The sequence below is a fragment of the Cephus cinctus genome, unplaced genomic scaffold, assembly GCF_000341935.2.
Source record: "Cephus cinctus unplaced genomic scaffold, Ccin1 Ccin1_scaffold0215, whole genome shotgun sequence".
In the NCBI taxonomy this organism is placed as follows: Eukaryota; Metazoa; Arthropoda; class Insecta; order Hymenoptera; family Cephidae; genus Cephus; species Cephus cinctus.
Genome location: NW_014332933.1, coordinates 1,468,113 through 1,493,158, shown reverse-complemented (window position 1 = coordinate 1,493,158; position 25,046 = coordinate 1,468,113). Strand labels below are relative to the sequence as shown.

The following is a 25,046-nucleotide window of genomic DNA, read 5'->3' as shown; positions in this document are numbered from 1 at the left end:
AGTTGACTGCGTTTGAATTAACCTGTGCCATTCCCATGCATAACTTTTTCTTTTATTTTAGTGGTAAGTCTGTGAAGAATAGGTTGTTTCCGTTGGAGTATCAAGGTGTCGCCATGGTCTGTAATACGTGATCTTTCATCTCGTTATTCAAGTTTTATTTTTATTATACGGAATAAATCACCTTTGTACACGTAATTAGCGACGGTAAGACTACGTAATTACTGTCGATTACTTTTATTCCCTTCTTGAATTTCTTCCTTTGGATTTCTTCCTCGTACTATATACATGTATATAGATGTATAGAATAATAATATTTATATACGCATATTTAAGTCGTTATCATTGATATTTATATTTCACGAAAATCAGACTTTTTGTAACTTTCTTTAAAACGAAACGTTAGCATACGGCTAACCAAAGTATTTTAAACATTTTCAAAAAATAAGAGACAGGGTAATACTTAAATTAATCACATAACTTCGTTATCGTTAGTCTGAAATGTTACGTATCATGAAAATTGTTTTGATAAGAAAAAAAAAGGTAGGTAAACAAAACAGTTACCATTCGAGACAATCTTTTGTAATTAAAAAATAAATATATCCATTAGAACTAAACTCTTATTTTGAAAAATCAGGCATATCGTATCGACCCGCGATTCGAATATATTTTTTTTAATACTTAAATCTCACGATCGACACCCGTATATCCATGAACGCTCGCTAATTGTAGACGTTCAAAAACCTCATTATCAAAGTGCTAACTGGTTTCATTAAAATGTTCTTTTTTCACGCGTTTAAGTACGTTCCGAGTCACATTGTTGGGTTTGTCCTTCTTTTTCATTGATCCCTGTAATTAATCTATCTCACGTTACGTTTAGCAACTTAACAATGCCGCACCCGACTTCACTGTAATACGTCATCTCATCGTACAGTATGGTATGTTAATGTATAGTATAGTTCGGTATAGTATACGTATAGTAAATTAATTGTATGGACCATCACGTGACTATAGACCCAACAGCTCGTCATCGCTATCAGTCTGACAATGCGTAGTTTCGGTACTGTCCAATAATAAGCGAGCCTCTTCCGTAGTGTTGACCTGAAATTCCGCAATTGCATTATTAGAATTGCAATTGTAGAATAGTATTGATAAGTGATTCAAGCAACAAGCAAAACTGTGATAAAAACATATAAACGTGGTAACGAGATACGTATTCGCTTGCAGACAAGGTTTTAATGAACACACGTTATTTGTGATTAGGGTTTATTAAGTCAAAATTGGTTCACTGGGTCTTAATATCATACAACTATTCGAATTGATTTCTTCTGATACCGATACCTAGGAGTTAGAAATATCTATCCCTATCCTTACTTCATCGCTATCATTAGTAATATTTGGAAAAGGGCCTTTGTTCGTTGCTCAATTACCCTAAGACGATTCGACCGATCGACTTGAGAATTGATATAGCAATAGCTAAGCTGCCTGACCAGAAGATGGAGTATATGTTATCTCTTGAGCTTTTGACGCATACATTTTTTTGCATAAGATTTACTTGAAATTTGATATTCCGAAATTTCTGGAGTCGCTGATTAGGAATTTGAATTTAATATTCAAAGGTTCAAAATGACGGACTGATAAAGAGTAGGCTAATGAAAATTCGTGTTCAGGAGTTTTTGAGGTTGCTGATTACGAATCTGAACTCAATTCACGTAGTCATTTTGGATTCGCCAATTTGGATTTAAAAATTTTGTAACGTGGCGCTCGCGGGACGACCAGGTACCAACTTTCACTTGAATCGGAAATAAATTATTATGTTTCTTTATAAGACTGCCAGGTGGTACTTCTGAGTACCACCCATGCTTCAAACGGTTAACTCCCACCTATTGCTCAGGGTAGTTTAAGCTAGTAGCATACAAAATTAAACTAAATTTGTTGACCATTACCAACATTGTATTTTGTATCTTCTAAGTAACTAACTGCAATCCTTAATATTAAATTCTGCTTTGATAACAGTAACTTTCATATATTCATCATTATAACTCTGACATAGGAACACCGAATGCATAACCCTTGGATGAGTTTGAGAAAAAAGAAAAAAAAAAAAACTTAAAAATATCTATAAGTAGAAATCCTATTCTAAGAAAATTAAATCTCAGTGGCATATTAGTTGTACTGATTGAAGAAGCACGAGTAAAAGTCATTTCTAGTTGATCATCCGAACCCATAACAATACTACACGATATAATACCAATCAGGCTTCCAAATCCTGAAAACAAAAGTTAATTTAAACGCTTGTCAAATATCACAAGGGGGCGAACAAAGTCCAATAATCGCAGTACATGATCTCTGGATGAACTTGACAGTAACAAGCATGACAAACAAAAGATGCCGAAAAAAGCCAATTATACAAATAAATTAGCGCACAATGTACAAAACGCATTAATAAAATACATTATTTTCGCATCCATCGTATAAATCTTTTTTTTTTTCTTTTCTTCTTACTTTCTTCTCCTCGTCACACTTGTCACGCACGTGGCACATAAGCTACCAGCACATTGAATGAATGAAAATAAAATTGCGAACAAAGCATGTTACTTGGTTTCTGAAGATTCAGCACGTACCCTATAATACTGAACTCGGCCATTGCCTTTTCCCGAAGAACAATAATGTAGGCAGCCATGTAAACTCCTCTTTTTTATTCGACTTCTTACGTACATTAAAACTGCCCCCACGACTAGAACAACTGAGACAACAGATACCGTGATGCTAGCTGAAAATAAAAAAAAAACACAGTTTATAATATACATATATATTCTATACACACAATGAAATTTTTAAGGCAAAAGTAGCCTACGATTTCTGGTAAAACGGATAAAGCACAGAATACGAGTGTCGTAAAAGCTGCGATTCTGCATACAATAAATTCATTTGATCCGACCTTTATACGTGCAGCGATTACCAATGAGAGTACAAGGGAATATCAGATTCCAGATGAGAATACACACTGCTGTTGCCTTTACGTTCCTTACTGTTACTTTTTTTTTTCCGATTCGTTTTGACTCTTCATTTTCATGGCGCTCATGAATATATCGAAATTTCAAGAGCGTACTTTTACTACCATACAATATTTGAACGCATACAAAGACGTTTGATGATTATTTTACAGCTAAAGACACGTGTAAGCCCGGCTCACCGTATGTGCTGGTATGTTCCTTGGAATCTTCAGAGTCCTTGATATTCGTTGTCTCTTTTACAGGAGTTTCGTGATTATTTTGCCGCATGCAGGTAACATTGGTTTGCATTTCGAATTGCGCGCTGCATTCGGTATCCTGTAATAAAGAAGTAAAAATTTTGATAAAAAAAAAACTTATGACGATACTAGATGAGGATTAAGAGGTTTTTTTTATTTATTTTGTACTTCAGTTTTTTTTCTGTGAAAATATTTTTTAGATCAATTCCAGTAATTAATACTGAAATAAGTAAGACAGTCTTTGAGACTGTGTCTGGCATGAAATAGTTAAGAGATATACCATGTTTCTGGAGTGTGTACTGTTGGACTAAAGCAAAAAGACAGATAACAGATCTGGAGCATAAGTAATTAGGGCATCTGGAAAAGGGGGGCATCGGGACGTCTGGCGTCTTTCTTATATTTCCCGTAGTAACGGTCGCCAGGCCATCCTGGTTAACATTGAATTCCATATAGCGTCCAGGTAATCCAGCTTTAGGGATTTCGATAATCCTCGACAGTACATTAAAAATATATTTACTGCTCAGGTAAATCCCCGTTATAACAATATATCAATAAATACAGGGAAAATACGTCTGATTCTCTGTTACGTCCCGGGTGGAGGAGCAATAAATAACTATCTTGGATTTATGCTTCGTATCATTAGAAATACAACTAAAGACAATATTGAAGAATGTCCATTGTGTATTCAAAATTTTTTCATGTAAATAAATTTTTTAACGTATACCCACAACGCAATATCCCTCGGAACAAATTTAACTAGAAATAACAGTTTTAAATTTCTAATAGGAAAATAAATTTTTGATTTTTTTTTTCAACGAAAAATATATCTCAACAATAAGAATCAATGATACCGTTAATATGCTCAATACATTTGCAGCTGGTATTCGCATTGGGCATGAAATAAAGAACGTAATAGATTGGCTTTCGCAAATTATTTTTATTCCTCTCCGACCTCCAAGCGAGCCTCGATTCGACTTACTGGAGGTTCATATATTTCCCAAAGTGCACTACTGTTAATTGTAAGAGACGACATAGAGAAAAAGCCAGTTGGAAACAGCAATGCATTATTAAAGTTTATAAGTTTCACTGAATGGATTGAAGTAGGGAAATTATTGGTTTTTTTTTCAACGAAAAATATATCTCAACAATAAGAATCAATGATACCGTTAATATGCTCAATACATTTGCAGCTGGTATTCGCATTGGGCATGAAATAAAGAACGTAATAGATTGGCTTTCGCAAATTATTTTTATTCCTCTCCGACCTCCAAGCGAGCCTCGATTCGACTTACTGGAGGTTCATATATTTCCCAAAGTGCACTACTGTTAATTGTAAGAGTCGACATAGAGAAAAAGCCAGTTGGAAACAGCAATGCATTATTAAAGTTTATAAGTTTCACTGAATGGATTGAAGTAGGGAAATTATTGGTTTTTTTTTTAATCGAAAAACAGCATAACCAACATAACCTCGTGATATTACGTGATTCGAGTCACGACAATGGCCGCTGTTGAATTAAACAGTTGCACCCAGAATATAATACGGATCGTGGTATTATTTGTATTTATGATGAGAAATCAATAATTACGAAATTAATTATGATAACCTTGCAATTTGTACTGCACAATTATTTCTGTTTCTCTTGTACGGTAGGTGGATAATTAAAATACAAATTTTCATCACAACAGGTATTCGTTACGCGCGACGCTGCTGCCACTCATCATTAAAATTACATTATTTGTATATTCTTCGCAAGAAGATAATTTGCTGTAAAATCAGTCAAGGATCTTCAGGTATAATACTGACAAGGCATAGTCAGGTTTATGTAAATGATTGAGGGGAAAGTACAAAATCACGAAGATGATGGAGTTCCCAATTATTTATATTTTCGATTCACGAGACGAGTTCAGGGTCATGGAGCTCAAGGCGTCAGTTCGTTAATAAATTCCTAGTAAGGTTTTAAGACGGCTCTGTGTATTCTAATGGTATTTTTACATGATAATAAATGATCCCTGATTCAGAAACACACTTGGTATACCTATAACTATATTTAGAGTGAGTTCAGTATAATATTGAAAATTTCTCAAAGTTACATAAAATTCCTGGAAATCCCCTCGATTAACGAAGCCGCTTGACGTTCGAATGGAAATAAGAGAAGCGAAAACCAGTTTGTACATTTGACATAACAAGTAAAAGGCTCATGAAGTAAATTTTCACATGCAAAACATCAGACAGTAACATCTTACCTATTTCTTCACTGTATAGTCTGCCCGCACCGAATTTTCCGTAAATTCACGAAATTAGAATCTAAAAAAAATCCAAGAACACGCACCGCCGCATATACGCATAAGACACGTGTAAAAATATTGGCGTAGATACTGATTTAAAAAAATATAGATAAACTCATAAATAAACCACATGCAGAGAATAATTCTGTGAAAAAATTGAATTCCATGAAATTGTAAATGCAAACGGCTAAGACGCGTAACACGAAAAAATTGGTAAAGGATAGATGAGTCAAATCACATGTAGCCATGTGGATACGACCCAATCGCGTTCGTGAATATATAAGGAGAAACCCAAAATTAAAAAAAAAGTCAACCTGCACACAAGGAATTAACCTAATAGGTTAAGAATGACTCACACTTTTTCAAAGTGCATTTGGAATAAGCCGAAGAACGTTATTTCGAGAAATCGTTTCAGGAAAAAACTAAGTGGGAAAATCTTATCGCGTAATCAGCATATCACGAAGAACCGATAGGTATGTATAACACGAATCGCATACCAAGTCAAATACACGGCCGTCTCCTGCAGACCAAACGGCCCCCGTAAAAAGTATCTCCGAACGAGCTGCATCCCTTTACCAGGAGGAAGTTTTCCCTGACCTCGTCACCGGAAACGGAAATCATGCTGTCTGCCTGCCTGCCTGCATTAGATCCATGCATTTCTCAATGCGTCTGTTTCACGACACCCGTTCCTTTTTTTGTCCATTCCACCTTTTTTCCACAGGCACAAGTCTGCCAGCCCCCCACGCGATGTGACAGAAGGGATGGGAATTTTCCATAATAAAAGAAGCAGCGGAAGAGAGTCCGGGCACGTAAGGGTCAGAGGTAAAAGGAAACCACTGCCAGACGGCAAGACTACGAGGAAACACATTAAACCATCGGGTCACCACGTGGCTCGACAGAACCTTCTAGAAGCTTCCAGCAGAAAAGAGGATTTGACTTTACGGCCTTATTACGCCAAACGCTTTCGCCATCGACTGTCCTTTTTCTCTTTTATTCACATCTAGCAGAAACTTCGTCACGAAGATTAATATCTGTTTGTAAAAAGGCGAAATTCCAAGCGCATAAACCACAAGGATTTTAAATACGGCGTCAAACCATTTGAAACGTACGAATCGAAATCCCTCCGCTCGCATGACGCCCAAACAACGATATCACGAACGGATATAGGATACCGTCCAAATCTAAATACACGTAGAAGCATTCATGTATTGTCCATAGTTCGATACGGTATCGTATCGAGAGCTACCACGTGCACCTTCAGTCGCACGCTCTGCACTATCGCTGCTTCGATATTTCACAGCTAAATTTGTGGAGGAAAAAAGTTATAGAAAAATCGCACGCATTTACAGCGAACATACCAGCCAGTATATCTACGTCAACGAATTGATAAATCGAAAAGAGAAAAAGAGTGAAAGAGGCAAGTCCCTTTGATACCATTCACGAACGAGTAGATCCAGCCGGTTCGTGAATAGGCGAAGGGGCGTCTGTTGTCAAAGATAAATTGAACGATTAGCAAAAAGGAATTTATCCCGATACGATTGTCAGTATTTTCCCAGTGAAAGACGCTCAAGCTCTCATGTAAAGTGTCACGATAAAGGGGAGCCACGGTCGTTGAGAAAAATTGAAGAAAGCCCTGGAGTGGTCTTCGGGGCTCTGAAGTGGCTTTGTGGCTGTGGCATGCACATGAAAGGAAAACAGGGCCGGAGGGTGCAGAACCAGTAAGAGGTGGTACAAGGTGGTAAGATGTGCGTCGTACGGCCGGGTGGAAAGTCTTGAAGATTCTTCAGAGGTTTCTCCGGGCACCAGTAGCGTCTGGCAGGAAACGAAATCCCGGGAGCCTGGTCCTTCGGGATCCCACGCTCCTTGCCTTCTGCATTATTCTGGCTATTTATTTGTTTGACGTTTATGCAGCGCGCTGCTCAAAGGCGCAGAGTTCAGGCTGGCCTTATGCACTGGTGACGTAGACACAAAACCCGTCTGGCAAGAGGGGATCGCTATTGAAGACCATTGGTATTTCAATTTTAATTACCTCAATTATTAACGTTCAAACGATCGCTAAGGAAATCGAACTCGATTCGATATATCGATTAGCTACTTTACACGGCAGAGATCACACGCTGGTAAACCAGTCGATAGATCCAATACTCCATTCGATAATTCGCACGATCGTCATTGGACAGAAAAACGATTGAGCTTCCGCCTCCAATTCGTAGTAAAGTTAACGGTAGTTCTTAATAGGCATTTTTCCATTCTTCCTAACGACTTACTTCCGGCGGAAGAAGAGATTTTTACACAGATACAATATACCTGCACTCGGTAGGATCCATCGTATACGCGTTTCAAGAATGACTACCCACAATCCTATGGTTAAGAATAGCTTTTTCCATCTTTCAAAAATATTCACAATCGCTCGGAGACTCTAGTGACGCTTATCTACGAAGTATCGACGATTTCAGGATAAGACGGAACACGAGGATTCAAAGCGACGCCATTAGTTGCATAGCATGAGAAATGGAGAATGGTCAATTATGAATCATATGCGTAAGCAGATGACGAAAACAGTAATTTCCCATTAGGAAAGGTCAATTAATTTTTTTATAATCCGACCGTCTGCGGTTGGTCTACGTAGGATAATAAATTTATATCCAAAAAGCTCAAAATACGTAGTCCGGTCATCGAGCGTCCATATCCGGATGATAACTCATCCGGAAAAAAATTTCTGTATGCACATATCCACGAGTCGTCGACGATTCGTGCACATCGCATCTGTCTTGTATATTTCCACATGCACGCTCGCCGTCCTGGCTGGTTAGCAGCACGTGCTGTATACTCGATATTTACCCACGTAAAAGAATATCTAAAGCCTTTCGTTTATAGATGCTACTCGGCCTGTCGGTATCCACGCGAAATTCCACTCGACGATTTCAATTCGAAATGGACAAGAGAAGTTTCCGCCAAATTATGAATCATGTTTATATGTATGTAGGTATGATATATATATACAATATATCCATCCGAACACCAGGACAGTCTTGATGATAAGACCGCAGAGAACGTAGAAACTGTTATCGACTAAAACCACGTCTCGATTTCTTACATTTTACGGAGAAACAATACTCCGTGGCAAAAACTACTTGAATAAGTAATACATTAAGTTAGCAATGTCTACGGATCGTCAGAGACATCGTTCGATCCAATGTCATAGGCGTCGTGTATCGATAGTATTAAACGTCCATCCATAACGCCACGCGTTCAGACGGGAAAAATCTTTCGAGCCAAGGCCAACGAGTTTACAGAAAATCCAAAGGGAATGTGTACAAGTCTAATTGCCATTATATATTCTCTCTACGTATCTGGTCGCATTAAACGATTTTACCAACTGAGCAGTTTGCTGTGAACATGCTTGCAAATTTAAGATTGGCAAGACTGCTCTTCCAATATACACGATTCCCTTCATTGTTCGTTAAAACTTCTTCTTGATCCTTGTGCTAGTTTTATATCCTCGTTAGGAGCCCGAGTACCAGATAGCAACATTTATTATATCCATTAGGTTTCCGGTATTTATTGCACTGGTATATACTGCCCACCAATTGACCCTTAGTATTTTTTGAAAAACCCATAACTTCCCCCTGGCTTATATTCCTAGCGGTACATGTGGCTCCTTTCCCTCCACTCTCCGGCGAGTTGACGTCCCGGAGAGAAACGGAACTACCAGCAGTTCGTGTCAGGCCGTGCCAGCGAGCACTGCTCTCGTAAATCTCGGACGACAATAATTCTTCGACTCTGTTTATATTGTACGCGTAGCATAAATGTTACCCATAAGCCCGTAACATCCATAGAAGTGACTCGTGCGTGACAAGAGCGCGTCAAGAGCAGTGGGTGAATTGAATATCCAAGGAATTTGACAGACGAATGAATAAGACATACGACGCATTCGGTAAGTTTACTTTGCGCGCTAATAAACATACATAGACCGACTGGAACTACGCGAAGGTTATCATGACGCTTGTACGTGGAACGATGAAACGCGCCAATCTTTTTTTTGCAACATCCTCGAGGCGTCTGACGTCATACTTGTTAACGGACACGCCATAGAAATTTTCTACCGAACCCGCATCTTGTATGTCGTACGTACTAACCGATTCTTGCGATGACTTACAATATTGTGTATTTAATAAAGCCACGCTGTTCTTCACTCGCTAATAATCACGGCATTTCGTCTTGTTGTGCACGTTTGGACAGGAATAAGAGATAGCGTACTCGAAAGTCAAGAAATTCCTTCGGTCGTGCGAACGAAGCTACGCGGAAATACCGACTACTCACGAGTATTCCGTGCGGCCTTAAAATACCGTAAATACTAATTCTAATATGGATTACGAATTTTCTGTACTTTGATTTAATCTCAGTCTGAAAAGCCCTTCGACCAAGTAGTCCAATTAGCTATGAACAGGAATTCTAGAGAAGCTAATATTAAAATTAAAGAAAATCACTGCTTTATTCTAAATTACAATAATAATTATGTACGATGTTCGATTGCGTATCTCCGTTGCTCATGGCGCAAGTTATTGAAGTTACCTGTAAATCCTTCGATGCATACTAAGCAGTCAAAATGCAGGCCAATAAAGGACGGCAATGACAGACACTCCTCGTGCACTGTCGTGAAACAATAGGCCCCACAGAAGCACACAGCAGTGCTCGTCGTAAATATCAAGAGCACTCACTTCCATCGACCTTCCGTTTTGAAAGGTTAAAGTGGACTTTTTTTTTACTGTTGCTATATCCACTTCGTCTGGTATACATACTTAAATCGCCTACCGATAACCTCACTTCTCACCCGATTAATACAATTTACGTATAATCACGTTTCAATCTGAAATTCTTACATAAGATCCAATCCGCAGTTGCATGGACTTCTCGCCGAAGATGACTGCAATGTTTAATGAGCGCGGTAACCATCTTGGCACATCTATTCCGGAACTTAGCGCGACTTCGAACAGTTTGCCAAGCCTCGTAGTTGCGCTAGAGACATGTATAGATATAGGTATAAAGTTACTATGTACAGAGACAGTAAGAGACAAAGGTACGCGGACGTACGAGACTGAGAAAGAGAATGGATGCACAAACTCCTCTCTCCTACTATACTCGTTTTTGAGAAATCGTTCCACTCTAGGACGCCATTAGGATTTTTCCTCAAACACGCACAAGCCTCGCAATACATCTTACGTATAGCTACTACGTACTAAAGTAGATTCTGGCTATATATCACTGGAGAATGGAACTCCGAAAGAGTAGCAGCTCTCCGCAGTGAACTTTTCGGCTGCGATAACAAAGACTTCCTCCCGGCGCTCGTTTCACCTCGAATTAATCGAATCGAAGTCCGCATCTTATAATGACGAGAGTAATAACACCACTAATAGTATACAATGCACGACTGTCTGATCGAATAGAATTTAACTGTTCGAAAGACTTTTTTTTATTCATTCCAGTATACTTATGCTATAGCATCGCCTAAACGGTTTTCTTGGCTGTTAGGACTCTACGAAAGATGTTCAGTAGACTTATTGTATCAGGGACGGGAATCCTTAATAGACAGTGGGTTAACTTGGGGGATTTACCTCTTCGACATTTTCACAGCTCTTCCATTTATACGTGACGTACGTGCATTTGGCTGGACGAGCTATCCAGATTTAACGGTAGACAACTCTTCGATTTCTAAATCTACGTGATTTTAACATTCAGATATATTTTCACGGTAGTATTCTTCAACGCTCAATAATAATAATAATGCGGGAGCGTTTACGTGTTGCGAGGTCAGGAAACGACTCCAAGGTGACTCTGGGTCAGTTAATTTTTTTTTCAACGTAATCAATCCCTAGTACAGTCACTACTATTTTACTAGTTTTTATTATACACACTAACAGTGTCGGACTATAGTGGGAAATGTATAGTAATTAGTTGGCAGTCCGCTCTGAAGTTATCACTCAGTTTTTTTAACCTGAATAGGAAATATGCTGCGAGATTGGACCATTGTACATTTGTTTGCGCAAATATATACTGCTGTATAGTATGTGTATGTAGCAGTGACGTGTATGGTAATAATACAACAAAAAATAGCCGTAGAGTTAGATTGTTTATGAATAAAAATGAGTCGTTGCGTGTACGGGCTGTCAATTAGTGTCGAAAACCCGTTTGGTGGTAGTGACACGGAGTGAGGGGGGGAGAAATGGTGAAATTTTATAATTCAAGCTATTTTTCAGCGTACGACGACGTTGCTAGACAGGATTAAAAAACTAGTCAAAGTAACGAATGTACATTATGATAAATTTATAAAACTAATAACGGAAACCCATATTATCAGAAGGAAGCGGACGAATCAGTCTTTAAGGTGGATCGTAGAATAATCAGCAACCTTGTTTCACCAAGCCTCAATATGTTTGCTAAAATTCGTGCCATTCGACTTGAGATTGGGATATCGTGAAAACATTAAAATATCGTATCAACTGATAGACGCTAGGGAGGCGGCTTTCCGATTGCTCCACGTGCCGAAGATTGCGTTGATTTAGAAGAAATTGAAAGTAAAAAAAAATTGCCGTGATCCGATTATTGCCTTCTTTTTTTTTTTCCTCCAGCGTAGAAAAATCCCGATGTAAATTCACGACGAAAAAATATCTGAATATCGTTTTCACATTGTAACGTATTGAAAGTCTTTTATACATATAAGAGACTCTCCCAAGTAACGATTGATAATTCCAATGTCTGCTTGAATCACGTTTGACAAGCGGGCTTCAATTTCTGACGCATTCACCGATCAGGTGTATGTACTATTGTACATAGATAGTCGTTCTTGAGCGTCGTCTGCCGTTAAGAGAACACGTTGGTAGCTAAAGGCTAAAAATATACTACTATCTCGTTCTCCGTGTTTCTTCGAGGAAATTAGTTCGGTTAAAAAGGCGTTAGCTCCCAATACCGAAATAACGAGCGGTTTGAGCGTCGCTGCACGCGCCCGTTGTGCCTATGGCAGAGACACGAATTCTTCCATAATGAGAATCGTCAACCGTACCCTGGGTATTTCTAGGATTGATACCGTGAAATGGTATGACCATATTGTCAGTACGATTGGAAACGAAACTCCAAGGTGTCGACGACCTAGAATCGTAATTGTGAAAGAAGCGGAAAACGTTATTTTAAAATCGGACCCAAATTAAGCCGTGCGTAAGTGAATCCTATTGGCAATGATCGTCCAGCTCCGTGGCTGCACGTATTTGCAGGAAGAAAAAGTGCCTATTATATTCGCGAGACCCGGTCTACGATCAGAAGCGTGGAAAGAGTTTATTGTGCTAAAACAAAACGGACAAAAGGATTCCGGTGAACCGAAGCGTTGTAGTTAATTTACGATACAGGAACAGAATAGCGGTCCGCGGCCCGAGCCACTTTCATCTCGGGGAAAGGATAAGAGAGCAGATCAATAAGTGGAAAGGCGGGATTCGTCGCCTTGGAAAAAAAAGTTATTAAATAATTAATTCAAGCCGTCTTGTATCTCCCTCCCTTTATTTTCGTAACTCCCCCCATTGAAATGCCACGAAGTCAGGAGTTCAGAGTCTCGATGTTAAGCACGAAACTCTGTTGGACCGACCACGAGGGGTCTCACGAAATCTTTCGTCTCTCTCTCACGCTGTTCATCTATGCCCTGGTCCATACTGCAACTGGTACCGGATGTGCAGCCTCTTTGAAAGACATAGAACTTTTTGCATGACAAAACTATGGGACAAGTTTATAACAGTATTTGGTACTTCGTGCTGACTCGGAAAATCTGCAAAAAGGGACTTTAGCTTAATTGCGGCTTCGCAGTATTTGGTATCGAAGAAGGAAAATCGAGAGAAAAAAAGAAAGGGGGAAAAAATTGAAGTTACAGATTCCAGAGCGAGACTCACGAACCGAAACAAGAAGTAACGGTTACAGAGAGGAGAGTTTCTTGAGCTACGCCTTTGGTAACCTTTCGAAATTTGTAGGATTTGGTTTATACTTCTTGCTAGACACACAGACTTTTACCACTGAGAGATATTTCGACTTGGCTCTAATTTTCTAAGCACGTTAATTACATAGAATTTACAAAGCGGAGATCATACCGCATACTAAATGTCACACGTGCCCCTTATAACTCGTATGACCTTAGTGCGTGGAATTGGTTATGAATTGTAGAGTTTCGCGCGAGATTATAAAAACAGCTTTGAGAAACGAGGAAAGGGAGAGAAAAAGAGATGTTAGAAAAAATTAATATTACCAATAAATCTTATTAACGTTTTTGTCCGACTGCACAATGGCGTTTCGAGAAGTTTCGTCAACACGAGCATCGCGATGCAATGGGATTTTAAAAACAAGTATCTCCAATTTCTCACGATATCGAACTCCTCGTGAGAAACTTTCGTGCTCGTAAGATTCAGTTTGCACGTGCATGGAGATATTGAATCATTTATTTATCCCGAGTCGTTCGCGAAGAGGGACCAAGGTATTGCGTCATCGCTTCTTTTTATCACTTATATGCATATACACTATTCTTTTATATAGTATATTTGACAATCGCTCAATATTCCAATAGCGAAACATAATGGAGTACAGAGCCGATGCAAAAAGTAAAATCCCAATTGGATTGTACCGCGCTTGAAATTCGTCACGCCAATGACTTTTCGTTTGTGCGACTGAAAATTCTAACTCGACGCACGAACGGTCAATCTGCTGAGGAATCGAAAGAAACCGGAAAGCTCGTAAATGTGTTACCAAAGCCCAGTTCTATGGCGGAGGTAGATCGGTACGGTTTTAATTTTAAAATTAAACGTCCAGCGGACTCTGAATTTGCGATATCGTTTCGCACGCGCAAGATCCTTAACTTGCCTGTACGAATGAACTGGAGGTCGTCAAACCGGATCTTCCTCAATGTTGAACGGGAGATGTAAGGACTAGTCGAAGATACGTGCTCAAGGTGGGCGATAATTATCATGGAGAATTTATAATTTCTAGTAGCAAAAAGCATTGTGAATTTTTTGTTCTCCTACCAAACAAAGATTCACATATGGCGCACGTAGCGAGAAAGCGAAGAATTGATTAACGACTGCTGTGTTACGCGGGTCGGTGAATCTTGCGAGGCAAAAAATGAAACGTAAAAACAGCAAGCGGTCTTTAAACAGATTCAGCGGACGGTGTTAACCTTTGGAATATTTTTCTTTGGAAAATCTACCAAAGGAGCTCTTTGCGAATATCATTTTTTCTCCTCCACCTGTTATTACGTGTCATTGTTGACTATCGGTTACCGTACGAAATATTCAATCGAAATTATTTAAACGAGACACGATCTCGGCGTCTGTTCGTTAGGGGCGAATCGATCATATCACGAGGACGAGTTTTGCCTAGTTCGCTTATAAGCGAAGGTAAACTGGATTTTACGAATTTCAAGGAATCGATTTGCGCCTCTAGTCAATATGATTTTCATAGTTTGCTTTCGTCGACTATCATCGTCCGCCGGCTATAATTTCATTGGACGTGCTCGGCTTCTTGGAAAGTTTATCTTTTTCTTACGTCCACCGAACTACGTGAATGTTTATAAAACGTCGAGGATCTTTACGAGTGCCGCGGATAAACTTTCCGGGCGAACGTCTATTATCTCAGTGATGCTTTTGCAATCGGAAGTTCATTAGTTTTATGAATTTTGTTAAAATTCAATTTTAACGATTTATCTCGTACGTCGGATAGAAAATATAAATAAAGGTCAATTCACACCGTTAATAATCGTAAGCTATTGCATATATGTATACCTGTGTACAAGACACAGGTAGATGGACGTACGAACGTAAAAGGTATAAATGAAACGTGAGAAAAAGAATTTCTGATCGCTGTGGTAGTCCTTTGAATTTTTATTGGATTTCATTGCAAGACCTACCGACGGAATTTCGAATTTCTTCTTACTCTCGGGCATTGAACGGCCATTTAATCGTAGCCGTTAACGCTCGAAAAATATAATATCCCTGAAGTTATTTATCTTTGAATCTCTGACTCTCAGCTTTTTAAACCGGAAGTCCCGACGTATACGATCCGGCAGCGGGATCCACCCACGTGACCGAATTTTGAAAATTTAACGGAGGAAATGATGTTTTTCTCGTTTCAGTGCGCTGAGGTTGGCGACCCTTCCAGGGGAACGTTGGTTCACACGATGGACAGTCTTTGGCGGTACTTCGTCATCTTGACTCTGGCAGTAACGTCCCGTGCTTTCCAATGTCCGGATAGCAAAAGCTGCAGCTGTCAAACCAGCCACTATGGAGACTATGAGATTAACTGTCCTATGCTCAATAATTCCGCCTTCATCATAAACCTCCAACCCAATCAATATGTGCAGGTTCAGTGTCTGAATTCACCAAGCTGGTCGGATTTCCCTCGTATAGCCTCGGCGGACACAATCACCGAAGTGGACTCTATGCAATTCAAAATGTGTAACTTACCCAACAGCACCTTGAGTGAGGTTGCTGGGAAATTGGGCGTTAGCAAGATCAAGAGTCTCATTTTTCAATCTTATGTCAACCTAAGTGCAACCTTCAAACGGGACCATCTTAAGGGATTTCCTAATGTCACGAAATTGGTTCTATCCAGCAACAGTCTGACGAGACTGAGTTCGGATTTCTTCAATGACTTTCCTGAGCTCAAGTGGCTCGATCTTCGAGAGAACAATGTTCAGCTGCCCGCGGGAATCTTCGAAAGTGTGCCGAAACTCGAGTTACTCGAATTGGGAAACAATATGATCGAAGTGATCGATCCTGCGGTTTTTCGAAATCTGACGAAATTGAAATTGTTGAATTTATGGAAAAACAAGTTGACGGAGCTTAAGCCGGACACGTTCGAGAAATTGATCTCGCTCGAGTCTCTCGATATTCATTCAAATGAATTGACGACCTTGCCACTCGGTATATTCTCGCAGCTTGGAAATCTGACGGTCCTGAATCTATATAGGAATAATTTTTCGTCCTTTCCCGAGGGATTATTGAGCAACAATTTCAATCTTCGGAAATTCGATTTATTCGACAATCGACAGAACTTGACGACTTTGCCAAAAAGATTTTTCAGCGGCTTGACGCGGCTTAAAGAAGTCAAGTTGACAAGGAACCGTTTGGACCATTTGCCGGAAGACATTTTCTGGGGCGCGAGCAGCATGACGAATCTAAGCATAGAAAGAAACTTTCTGACCAGTCTTCCGGAAAGGATATTCAAGGATCTGAAGGAACTCGGCACGCTAAATCTTAGCTTCAACGAGCTCACGACGTTACCGGACGGACTGTTCGCTTCGACAACCAAATTGTATAATCTGGACTTATCTAAGAATCATCTAACTGCAATATCAGAGTGAGTTTTAACTTTTTTCTTAAGGTACATTACATTTTTGAGCTAACCTCAAAAGTTCCCTGGCTGATCTACGATTCCGCATACATTTACATAGTACATTGGTCCTTTGTGATGTTTCAGGACTCTGTTCTCTGGTCTTACGTCACTGGAAATATTAAACGTACAGGAGAATAATCTGATGACTATACACGAGCAAGCATTCAATTCCTTGAGAAATTTAAACATAGCAAGATTCTCTAACAACCAGCTTACCCTCAAATCGTCGTTCCTCATGTACGAGGATGAATACGGTTCCAGATCGCCATTCCATTATTGCCATTCGCTAAAGGAATTATATTTAGCGTACAATAATATATCGGAAATGTACGGCGATTGGGTAATAAGTAGTCCGAATCTTCGTTTGCTGGATCTAAAGCACAACCAACTGCCTTCTATAGAGGTAAGTCTTCTATGCGTTTAAGCGTTAGGTCAAGACGACAGAATCCTTAATTCTTAAGGAGATTCTTAATAAATAACAATAAGATCAGGCCATTGGCGAGTTCTCTTACAAAAGGAAAGAGACTCAGCTAAGAAGTGTCTTGGAAATTTTTTTCTTCCTTTTTTTAATGCTCGCAGTGCAGCAGACTGTACTTTTTTGAAACTCAAAAATTCACGAGGATTTCATTTTCTTTTGCAACAGACCAGCGACCTACAATTCACGTCCAGAAATATTGAAGTCGATCTGACTTACAACAACATCAGTCACGTCTTTCTGGCAAACAGTGAACTCCTGGCCATTAATCAGAACACAGCGCGTAACGTTAAGATACTACTAGACAAGAATCCAGTACTGTGTGACTGCGTACTCTACGACCTGCTGCGATATTTGGAAGGAGAAATGCACCCAAATGTACAAAATCTATTTTACATAGTACCAGGAGATTTAAAATGCAAGGGTCCATCCTGGTTAGAAGATATACCTGTGTCAAACCTGAATTCCAAATCACTGAAATGCTTAGTAGAAGGGCCAGATGTGGCTGGAAAGTGTCCTGAGAAATGTGAATGCTGGGTAAGACCACACGACACAGCCTTCCTGGTGAATTGTTCCTACAGACAGCTGAGAGATGCGCCAGGAAGCATAGAGGGCTTCGCCAATCATCATGTAGAATTGAATCTAACAGGGAATTACTTGACGGAGATGCCATCTTTTCATAATCCTGGTTACAAGCAGGTTACCACCTTGCTCTCATCTTACAACAATATATCCAGTATATCGCTAGAAGCTCTATCACCTGATCTGAAAGTAAGTATTAAAGAAATAATTAAATTTCGTTTTACAACAAGCAAGGGACATTGTATTTAATTGAATAATCTCTAACGAGCTCATAATTTCTTGTTTAAGGTATTAGAGTTGCACAACAACAATCTCACGTATATAGACAAAGAGGTATTGGAATTCATGTCGAACTCCTCATTGACAAAACTGACGCTGCACGGGAATCCATGGAAGTGCAATTGCAAAGCTCGTGACTTCCTAACCTTTGTTCAGACGAAATTTGAGGAGATTCCAGAGCGATGGAACATCACGTGCGCTGGCACAAACAAACCTATATTTAAAATGACCACCAACACTCTATGTCCAGTTGCTACTGGAATGGTAGTTGGTATTAGCCTAACAGTAGCGCTGATGGGCCTGGTCATTGGAATACTAGCAGCATTGTACTATAGATATCAGCAGGAAGTTAAAGTATGGCTGTATGCACATCAGTTGTGTCTGTGGTTTGTCACTGAGGACGAGTTGGATAAGGACAAACTGTACGATGCTTTTATTAGCTACTCCCACAAGGATGAGGACTTTGTGGTTAATGAACTTGTGACCAAGCTCGAGCAAGGCCCAACGCCATACAAACTCTGCATACACTTCAGGGATTGGTTAGCTGGAGAATGGATACCAACGCAAATTGCAAGATCAGTTGAAGAATCGAAAAGAACCCTGGTGATATTGTCTCCAAACTTCCTGGAGAGTATCTGGGGGAGAATGGAATTTAGAGCAGCACATAGTCAAGCACTGAATGATGGCAGGGCAAGAGTAATAGTCATTCTTTATGGAGACATTGGACCGACTGAAAATCTGGATCCTGAACTAAAGGCGTACCTGAGTATGAATACATATGTGAAATGGGGCGATCCTTGGTTCTGGGATAAATTAAGATACGCTCTGCCACATCCACCAGAGCTGACAAAGAAGAAAGTGAGGACGAAGATATTTGAAAAACATCAACCAACGATTCTATTGAACGGTGATAAAAATGAATTAATCAGACCAGTAGGTGCTCCGGAGACTCCGCCAGCGATCACGACACCCCCAGCTGATTCGATGAAGACGTTTGTCTCGAATGGAAGCATCAAGAAGCCTCCAATGATCGACTCCTTCCAAAAGGAACCGTCAATGAAAAATGGAAGCATTAATACGGCACTGATAATTGATTCCAAGTTGAGCGAAAATTTAACCAAGGTAAATAACATACAATGCACTACCGTTTGATTTTTGAATGAAAGCCCAGAATGCATGAGTCTCAGTGTATGTTTCCTGATGAGCAGTGAATGTTAATACTAAAAGTCTGACCTGTACCTTTTTCTACTTGTTCTTACACTCTTTTCTTTTTCTGTTTTTTTTTTTTAACCAGAGTCCTTCGTATTGTGGAAGTAATGGTACTATGACCTACGTATAGTTCTTATGCCTGATTATTTCTCGCAAGTCGAATCTCTTGGGGGAGTTGGTAACGGCAACGAGCTTACTCAAAACAAGTGGCATCTCGAAAGACACATATCCATTTCTTTTTTAATATTATATCAGCGCTTATTATATTAGATTCATTCATGCATCACTTTCATTATAATTTTACAGTTAATCAATGAGATTTTTACTGTGAGTTAGTGTCACTTCCCATTCGAACCGTGTCAAAATTTAGTCCCATATTATTTTCAACTTTCGTTTTAAGTTCTGCCTATCCTTGTTACTTTTCTTTTTCGTATGAACAAATCTATGTCTCTGATATCGAACATTCCCATTTTTAGTATAAAAATGCATGCATATTTTTCCATTTGGATTTGATGCAATTTTTTAAGGTTGACACTATCTCAGTAATGTACAAACTATATATGCGTGAAGAGTACTAGTCTTAATTAATTTCAATAGTAATCTGAGCACGTTGATTGGACGTTATATTAATGTTTTACGAAATAAGTTAAATTCATTAATTGCTTGTTAATCACGCGCGAAGGATACGCGTGCAGATTGGCATGATGCTCAAAAACGACATGGTGCCATCGCCAAAACTTTCTATATCAAAACTGTACATAGCTACCATAAAGACTGAATTGGTTGCAATGCAATAGCGGCTCCAATTTCTTATAGCGCATTTTGTAATTCTTTTATGTAATTCGTTTGCCAGACCGAGTATAGATACGAATTTTCAAATATTTTATGAAACCAGATACAGCTGATCTTTTATTTCTTGTATGCAATCAAATGCATATTATCGCATTGCTATTGCAGCCATATTAGTTATTAAGTTACTATTATGATTAAATGTAATTTTATAAAATCAGATTATAATCTAAATATATGGGTTTTTTCCTATGATTTGTGTTGCTTTATAAATACTTACCTGATCCTTTCATTATTTTTCAATTATAAGCTGTACTTTTAATTAATTTTTAGTTATTCTACATGATAACAATAACATTATTCACTTACCAAATGCAACGTTGGCTCACCGATCCCTGCAGTTGTGTTACACTTCAGCAATAACACGGATGTATAGGAACCTGAACATTATTTTCAAATCTATCATTATAGTAATTGCTTTATCTTCGAAGAAGTAAACCATTAATACGTTGTTAAACACTTACTATTATTACACTTGGTACCATTAGAATAATATAATTGAATGACATCTTTCCTATAGTCAAACATAACATGTTCCAATGATCCATAACGATTTGGTCCTTGACACACTGCTGAACCATTGCAGGACTTATTTCCTCCACAAATGCTTATACTATAATCTTTTTGTTTCTCCTGTTTGCTTTTAACCTAGAAGAAAGCGTTTCAAACGCACGTGAGATAACAAAAAAAAAAAAAGGGGAATCAAGCGTATCCGTTATATAGCGACTTTAAATATTCTACTTACGTAGTAGACGCGATTCTCGTATAATTTAGTAAGATTGAATTCATGAGAAAGCAGCGGACTTTTTATAGTACAAGGTGGAATCACCTCGCCCACTACTGAACCACAAACAATGCTTGTTTTCCATTCAAACATATGAACACAATCGGTATAACCCTTGTATTTTGGGGATCCCTATATATAAAAAAAAAAATCACGAACTTTATACAATTCGGTAAATAACCATCAGATACTTACAATTACAATGTTAATGTCACAAAGGAATGTAAAGTTCGAAGAAATCTGTTTAGCATGATTTTCCGGACATTCAGAACCACCTGGATAATGCTGCGTCGCATTTCCGTTCAATTGAGGACTCTCTTCCGGAAAACCTAAGTTCTATTGTAAAATGGACATATATTAGTCTTGAATACTGATGCAATGGGTCATTATTAACATTGTAATTAATATACCCACTGTCTCATTCGTTAGCTGACCCTGTGCATTACGAAGGGCTTGACATATTGCACTACCATGTGGACAATTCAAACCTTGAGTAGATACCAAAGGACGACAAATGTTTATATAAAACTCCGTATCCTGTGCTTTTACAATGTAATTATCCAATGGTCGTATCAAAGGTGTCAAGTCAATTTCACCGTTACTTGTAGCACATTTGATCTAAAAGAAATTAAAATGATCTGTTTAATGTGCACTATCTCTTTTTTATATAATCAGGAATAAGAAATGGTATTCATAGAGGAATTGTATTAATTACACAAACTAAATCCGTCTTCCAGTATATGACTAAAGAACATGGTTCATCTTCCGTGATCAGAGATGCATTAGATGATCCCTCAACACCACATAAGAATATAATTAACGTATATCGACGTTGGCCATTCCCACAGAGAGCACCATCTGTATAGTTTAGGTATGGACCTTCCCTACGCCACTGTAGATTAGTGTTAGCAGTACCCGCAGATGTACCATTCTTTGTTAGACAAATGCCTGAAAATACATTGTTATTAGCATTTGTGATTTCGATATATTTTATGCATTGAGAAAAACCATACCACTTTCGGCTGGACATATTTTGCCTGATAAGGATGGTGATCCACATATCCTGAATATATATTCCTCACTGTTAGATGAATTGACACGAAAATCCTTATTCATTAGAGACGTCAAATTGTATCTACAATTTGTGATTAGTATTTATTCAATTGTACATTTATGCACTATTGCTGTGTACATTGCTGAAACAGATCGTACTTAAAATTTGTAACTGGATTCACTGCTGTACAACGTTCAGCTTTAGCAATGCTATGGTTCAAAAGTGTTTCATTATCGCACGCAGCTTTAGTTTTCCATATGAAGTTGTAATTACATTCTTCTTTACCACCTAGGTAGTTTGGTAATGTATTCTGAAATTTGAAGAAACTAACATGAACAGAGACTTTTATTGAAATATACAAATCAAGTAATGATACTTGCAATTGCTTCTGGATCACAGACAAATGTAAATGTTGCTGACTTTTCAGGAGACTGAACTCGCTCTTCACATACGTCACCTGAATTGTAGTTAATTTTTAACGTTCCATTTTCAAAGAATGGTGCCTTTTTCACATTTCCCAAATTTATGTATCTACATAGTGCGAAAATAATTATATTAATAACATATCAGGTTTTGTCCGTGTAAAACAATTCTTTATCTCTGCTCTTTATACTTACTTATATTTTTTGTTCTCATCTATTGTTACTAAACATGCACCAGATTCGTGATAACAAACTGATTGATATCCATAAATGACTGCATGACAGACATTCATTATAACTTTTTCAGACATATTATTTCCTATGGGAAATACATAATTATCTGACAAACGCATCAAAGGACTTAAGTCATATTGACGTTTATACTGATCAATTACTATGCAATTTTGTTTTATTTCAGGTTTATGACATGCCTCATTGGTATTCCATATTATATAGAATTCACAATCATCTTTAAGCTGAAATTTATATATTTATGATATCTACTAGCATTTATTTTTCTTACAAAGATCAAAATAAAATTACTTACATGTGGAAACATCTCTGGGACTGAATTATGCGTAGCAGAATAGTCACATTTCATAAATATGTTAACGGTATAACTAATATTGTCTTTACAAGTATCACCAGTAAATTTGAACTGTATTTTACCATTATCATTGTATACTGTTGGTGGTCCTTTGCCTGAAATTGAAGAAATCTCAATTGTTAGTAATAATGGCTATGGTCAATAGCTTTAATGCATTATCTAAATGTTGGTTAGCTGATATTACCTATTCCTTTCTCTTCATTATTCTTTATGAGGCAAATATTGTAACCATCAGCCCCATTACATTTATTTTTTAACGGAGAACACAAATGCATTCTCACCTTTTCTCCAGAATGTTCATCTAGAATAACATGATCTTCAGTCATGTTCGATATGATAGAAAAATTCATTTTGACATCATGATCATGGTCACGAATCACACAGTAAGATTGTTTCTAGTTAAACATTACAAGGATTATAATTGAAATTAAAAGACTTGATGTAATTAAATACTCTAAAATATCATACCTCAAGTCCCATAACATTCCAAACGATGAAGTTTAACATCAACACAGCAGATATCCAAAGTGACATTTTCAATTAATACTCTTACAGCCAATTCTATCAAAAAATTATGTTGAACACATAAAACAATTGTCACTAAACTGTACCGTATAATTTCACAAATCAAATTCTTGTATAATAATAATTGTGCGTAAATGCTTAGTAGCCACGTTCAACCACATCCTTCCCGGAACTGTACTTAAAAACTTCAAAATAAATCTAACGCAAAACGGAACTATTGATAACAGTTACCAGGTATGCTATCACAATTTAGTTAAGCCAAACTAAATCAGAAAATTCAGTAACTAAAAAACATGAATATAACGAAATTTACCAAAAATAGTTGTCAGAACATTGTCAAATAAAATATTGCAAACATTTATTTATAAATGACGGTTTCATATTAATTTAGACTTATATCATCCAAATTAACTGCAGCAAATATCAAAATGTGAAGAAAATAATGCGTAGTATATATTCTTACGTGAATTTGATATATACAATACGGATTAAACCATCTCGGTTATCGAACCATTCGATTAACAGGCTCGATCTGATATTATAGAAATATTCAATTGTATGAAGAAATATAGCCGGCGGAAGCCACGTGATATTTAGACCCGGTCTCACCAATGTCGCTATATGAGTTAACTACGATCAACTGCCATATCGACCATATTCACATGTCTCGTACAGAGCGGGTCTCAGGGTCACATGTTTGATAGCAGACAAGGATGTCCCTTCCTTCCTTTCCTTATGGCTGACTCCTCCAATGAGGAGATGTGCCAGTAACTAGTCCTAAAGTCAGGACAGACAAGGATGTCAACTGTTCACTAACAATAAGATCCAGGTCTTAACAAAGTTAAAGAAACGACGACATCTAATTAGCTAGTTTCTCCAGTTAATTTTCTGTTAACTGTTGTGAAACTAGTTGAGTGCAAATCGATTTCAATGAAATTTCACAGTTGATAATACTACTTATGTATTTACCACAGGAAACTCGATTGGCAACAGCGTATGCCTTCTACCATCTTCTATATAAAAAACTTATTTTGAACTAGTATGTATGTGTGTATATATACATATTTTTTCAAATTATGTAATATTGGGTTAAACATAAAAATGGGAGCGAATTTAAATGTGGAAAAAAGATTTGTAAGAGAGCTTGTATTAAAATAAGACTAATATTTTAATACTTACTCAATTGACGTAATAAATTGTATCGTATTTGCGACCTAATAAACAGCCACTATTTATTAATATAACCAATGGAAATAATGTTTGAATATCCATTTTCTTCTGGGCTACGATTCTATCTATAATTGTT

General features: G+C 38.0%; 2 protein-coding genes across 7 annotated transcripts; one reads left to right on the top strand and one right to left on the bottom strand.

The window, feature by feature from the left end:
• Positions 1-138: 138 nt before the first annotated feature.
• LOC107265239 (cation-independent mannose-6-phosphate receptor) lies at positions 139-25,027 on the bottom strand. 6 transcript variants are annotated; one of them, XM_025082576.1, is made up of 17 exons: positions 24,920-25,027; positions 23,684-23,776; positions 23,400-23,610; positions 23,156-23,310; positions 22,804-23,084; positions 22,567-22,717; positions 22,345-22,496; positions 22,146-22,267; positions 21,848-22,080; positions 21,547-21,750; positions 21,328-21,468; positions 21,094-21,264; positions 20,813-20,996; positions 20,658-20,728; positions 3,194-3,329; positions 2,622-2,770; positions 139-1,098 (listed from the first exon to the last, which is right to left on the bottom strand). In XM_025082576.1, exons 2-17 carry the CDS (start codon positions 23,747-23,749, stop codon positions 1,006-1,008), a joined length of 2,520 nt encoding a protein of 839 aa, XP_024938344.1. In that variant the 5' UTR covers positions 23,750-23,776; positions 24,920-25,027; the 3' UTR covers positions 139-1,005. The 6 variants fall into 6 exon arrangements, with proteins under 6 accessions (XP_024938344.1, XP_024938343.1, XP_015589985.1 ...); XM_025082575.1 differs by lacking the exon at positions 24,920-25,027 and adding an exon at positions 24,710-24,855; XM_015734499.2 differs by lacking the exon at positions 24,920-25,027 and adding an exon at positions 24,204-24,679.
• LOC107265236 (protein toll) lies at positions 9,243-20,543 on the top strand. Its single transcript, XM_015734485.2, has 6 exons — positions 9,243-9,473; positions 15,693-16,918; positions 17,039-17,357; positions 17,598-18,200; positions 18,300-19,412; positions 19,585-20,543. The coding sequence occupies exons 2-6, from the start codon at positions 15,738-15,740 to the stop codon at positions 19,627-19,629; spliced, it is 3,261 nt and encodes a 1,086-aa protein (XP_015589971.1). The 5' UTR covers positions 9,243-9,473; positions 15,693-15,737; the 3' UTR covers positions 19,630-20,543.
• Positions 25,028-25,046: the final 19 nt, after the last annotated feature.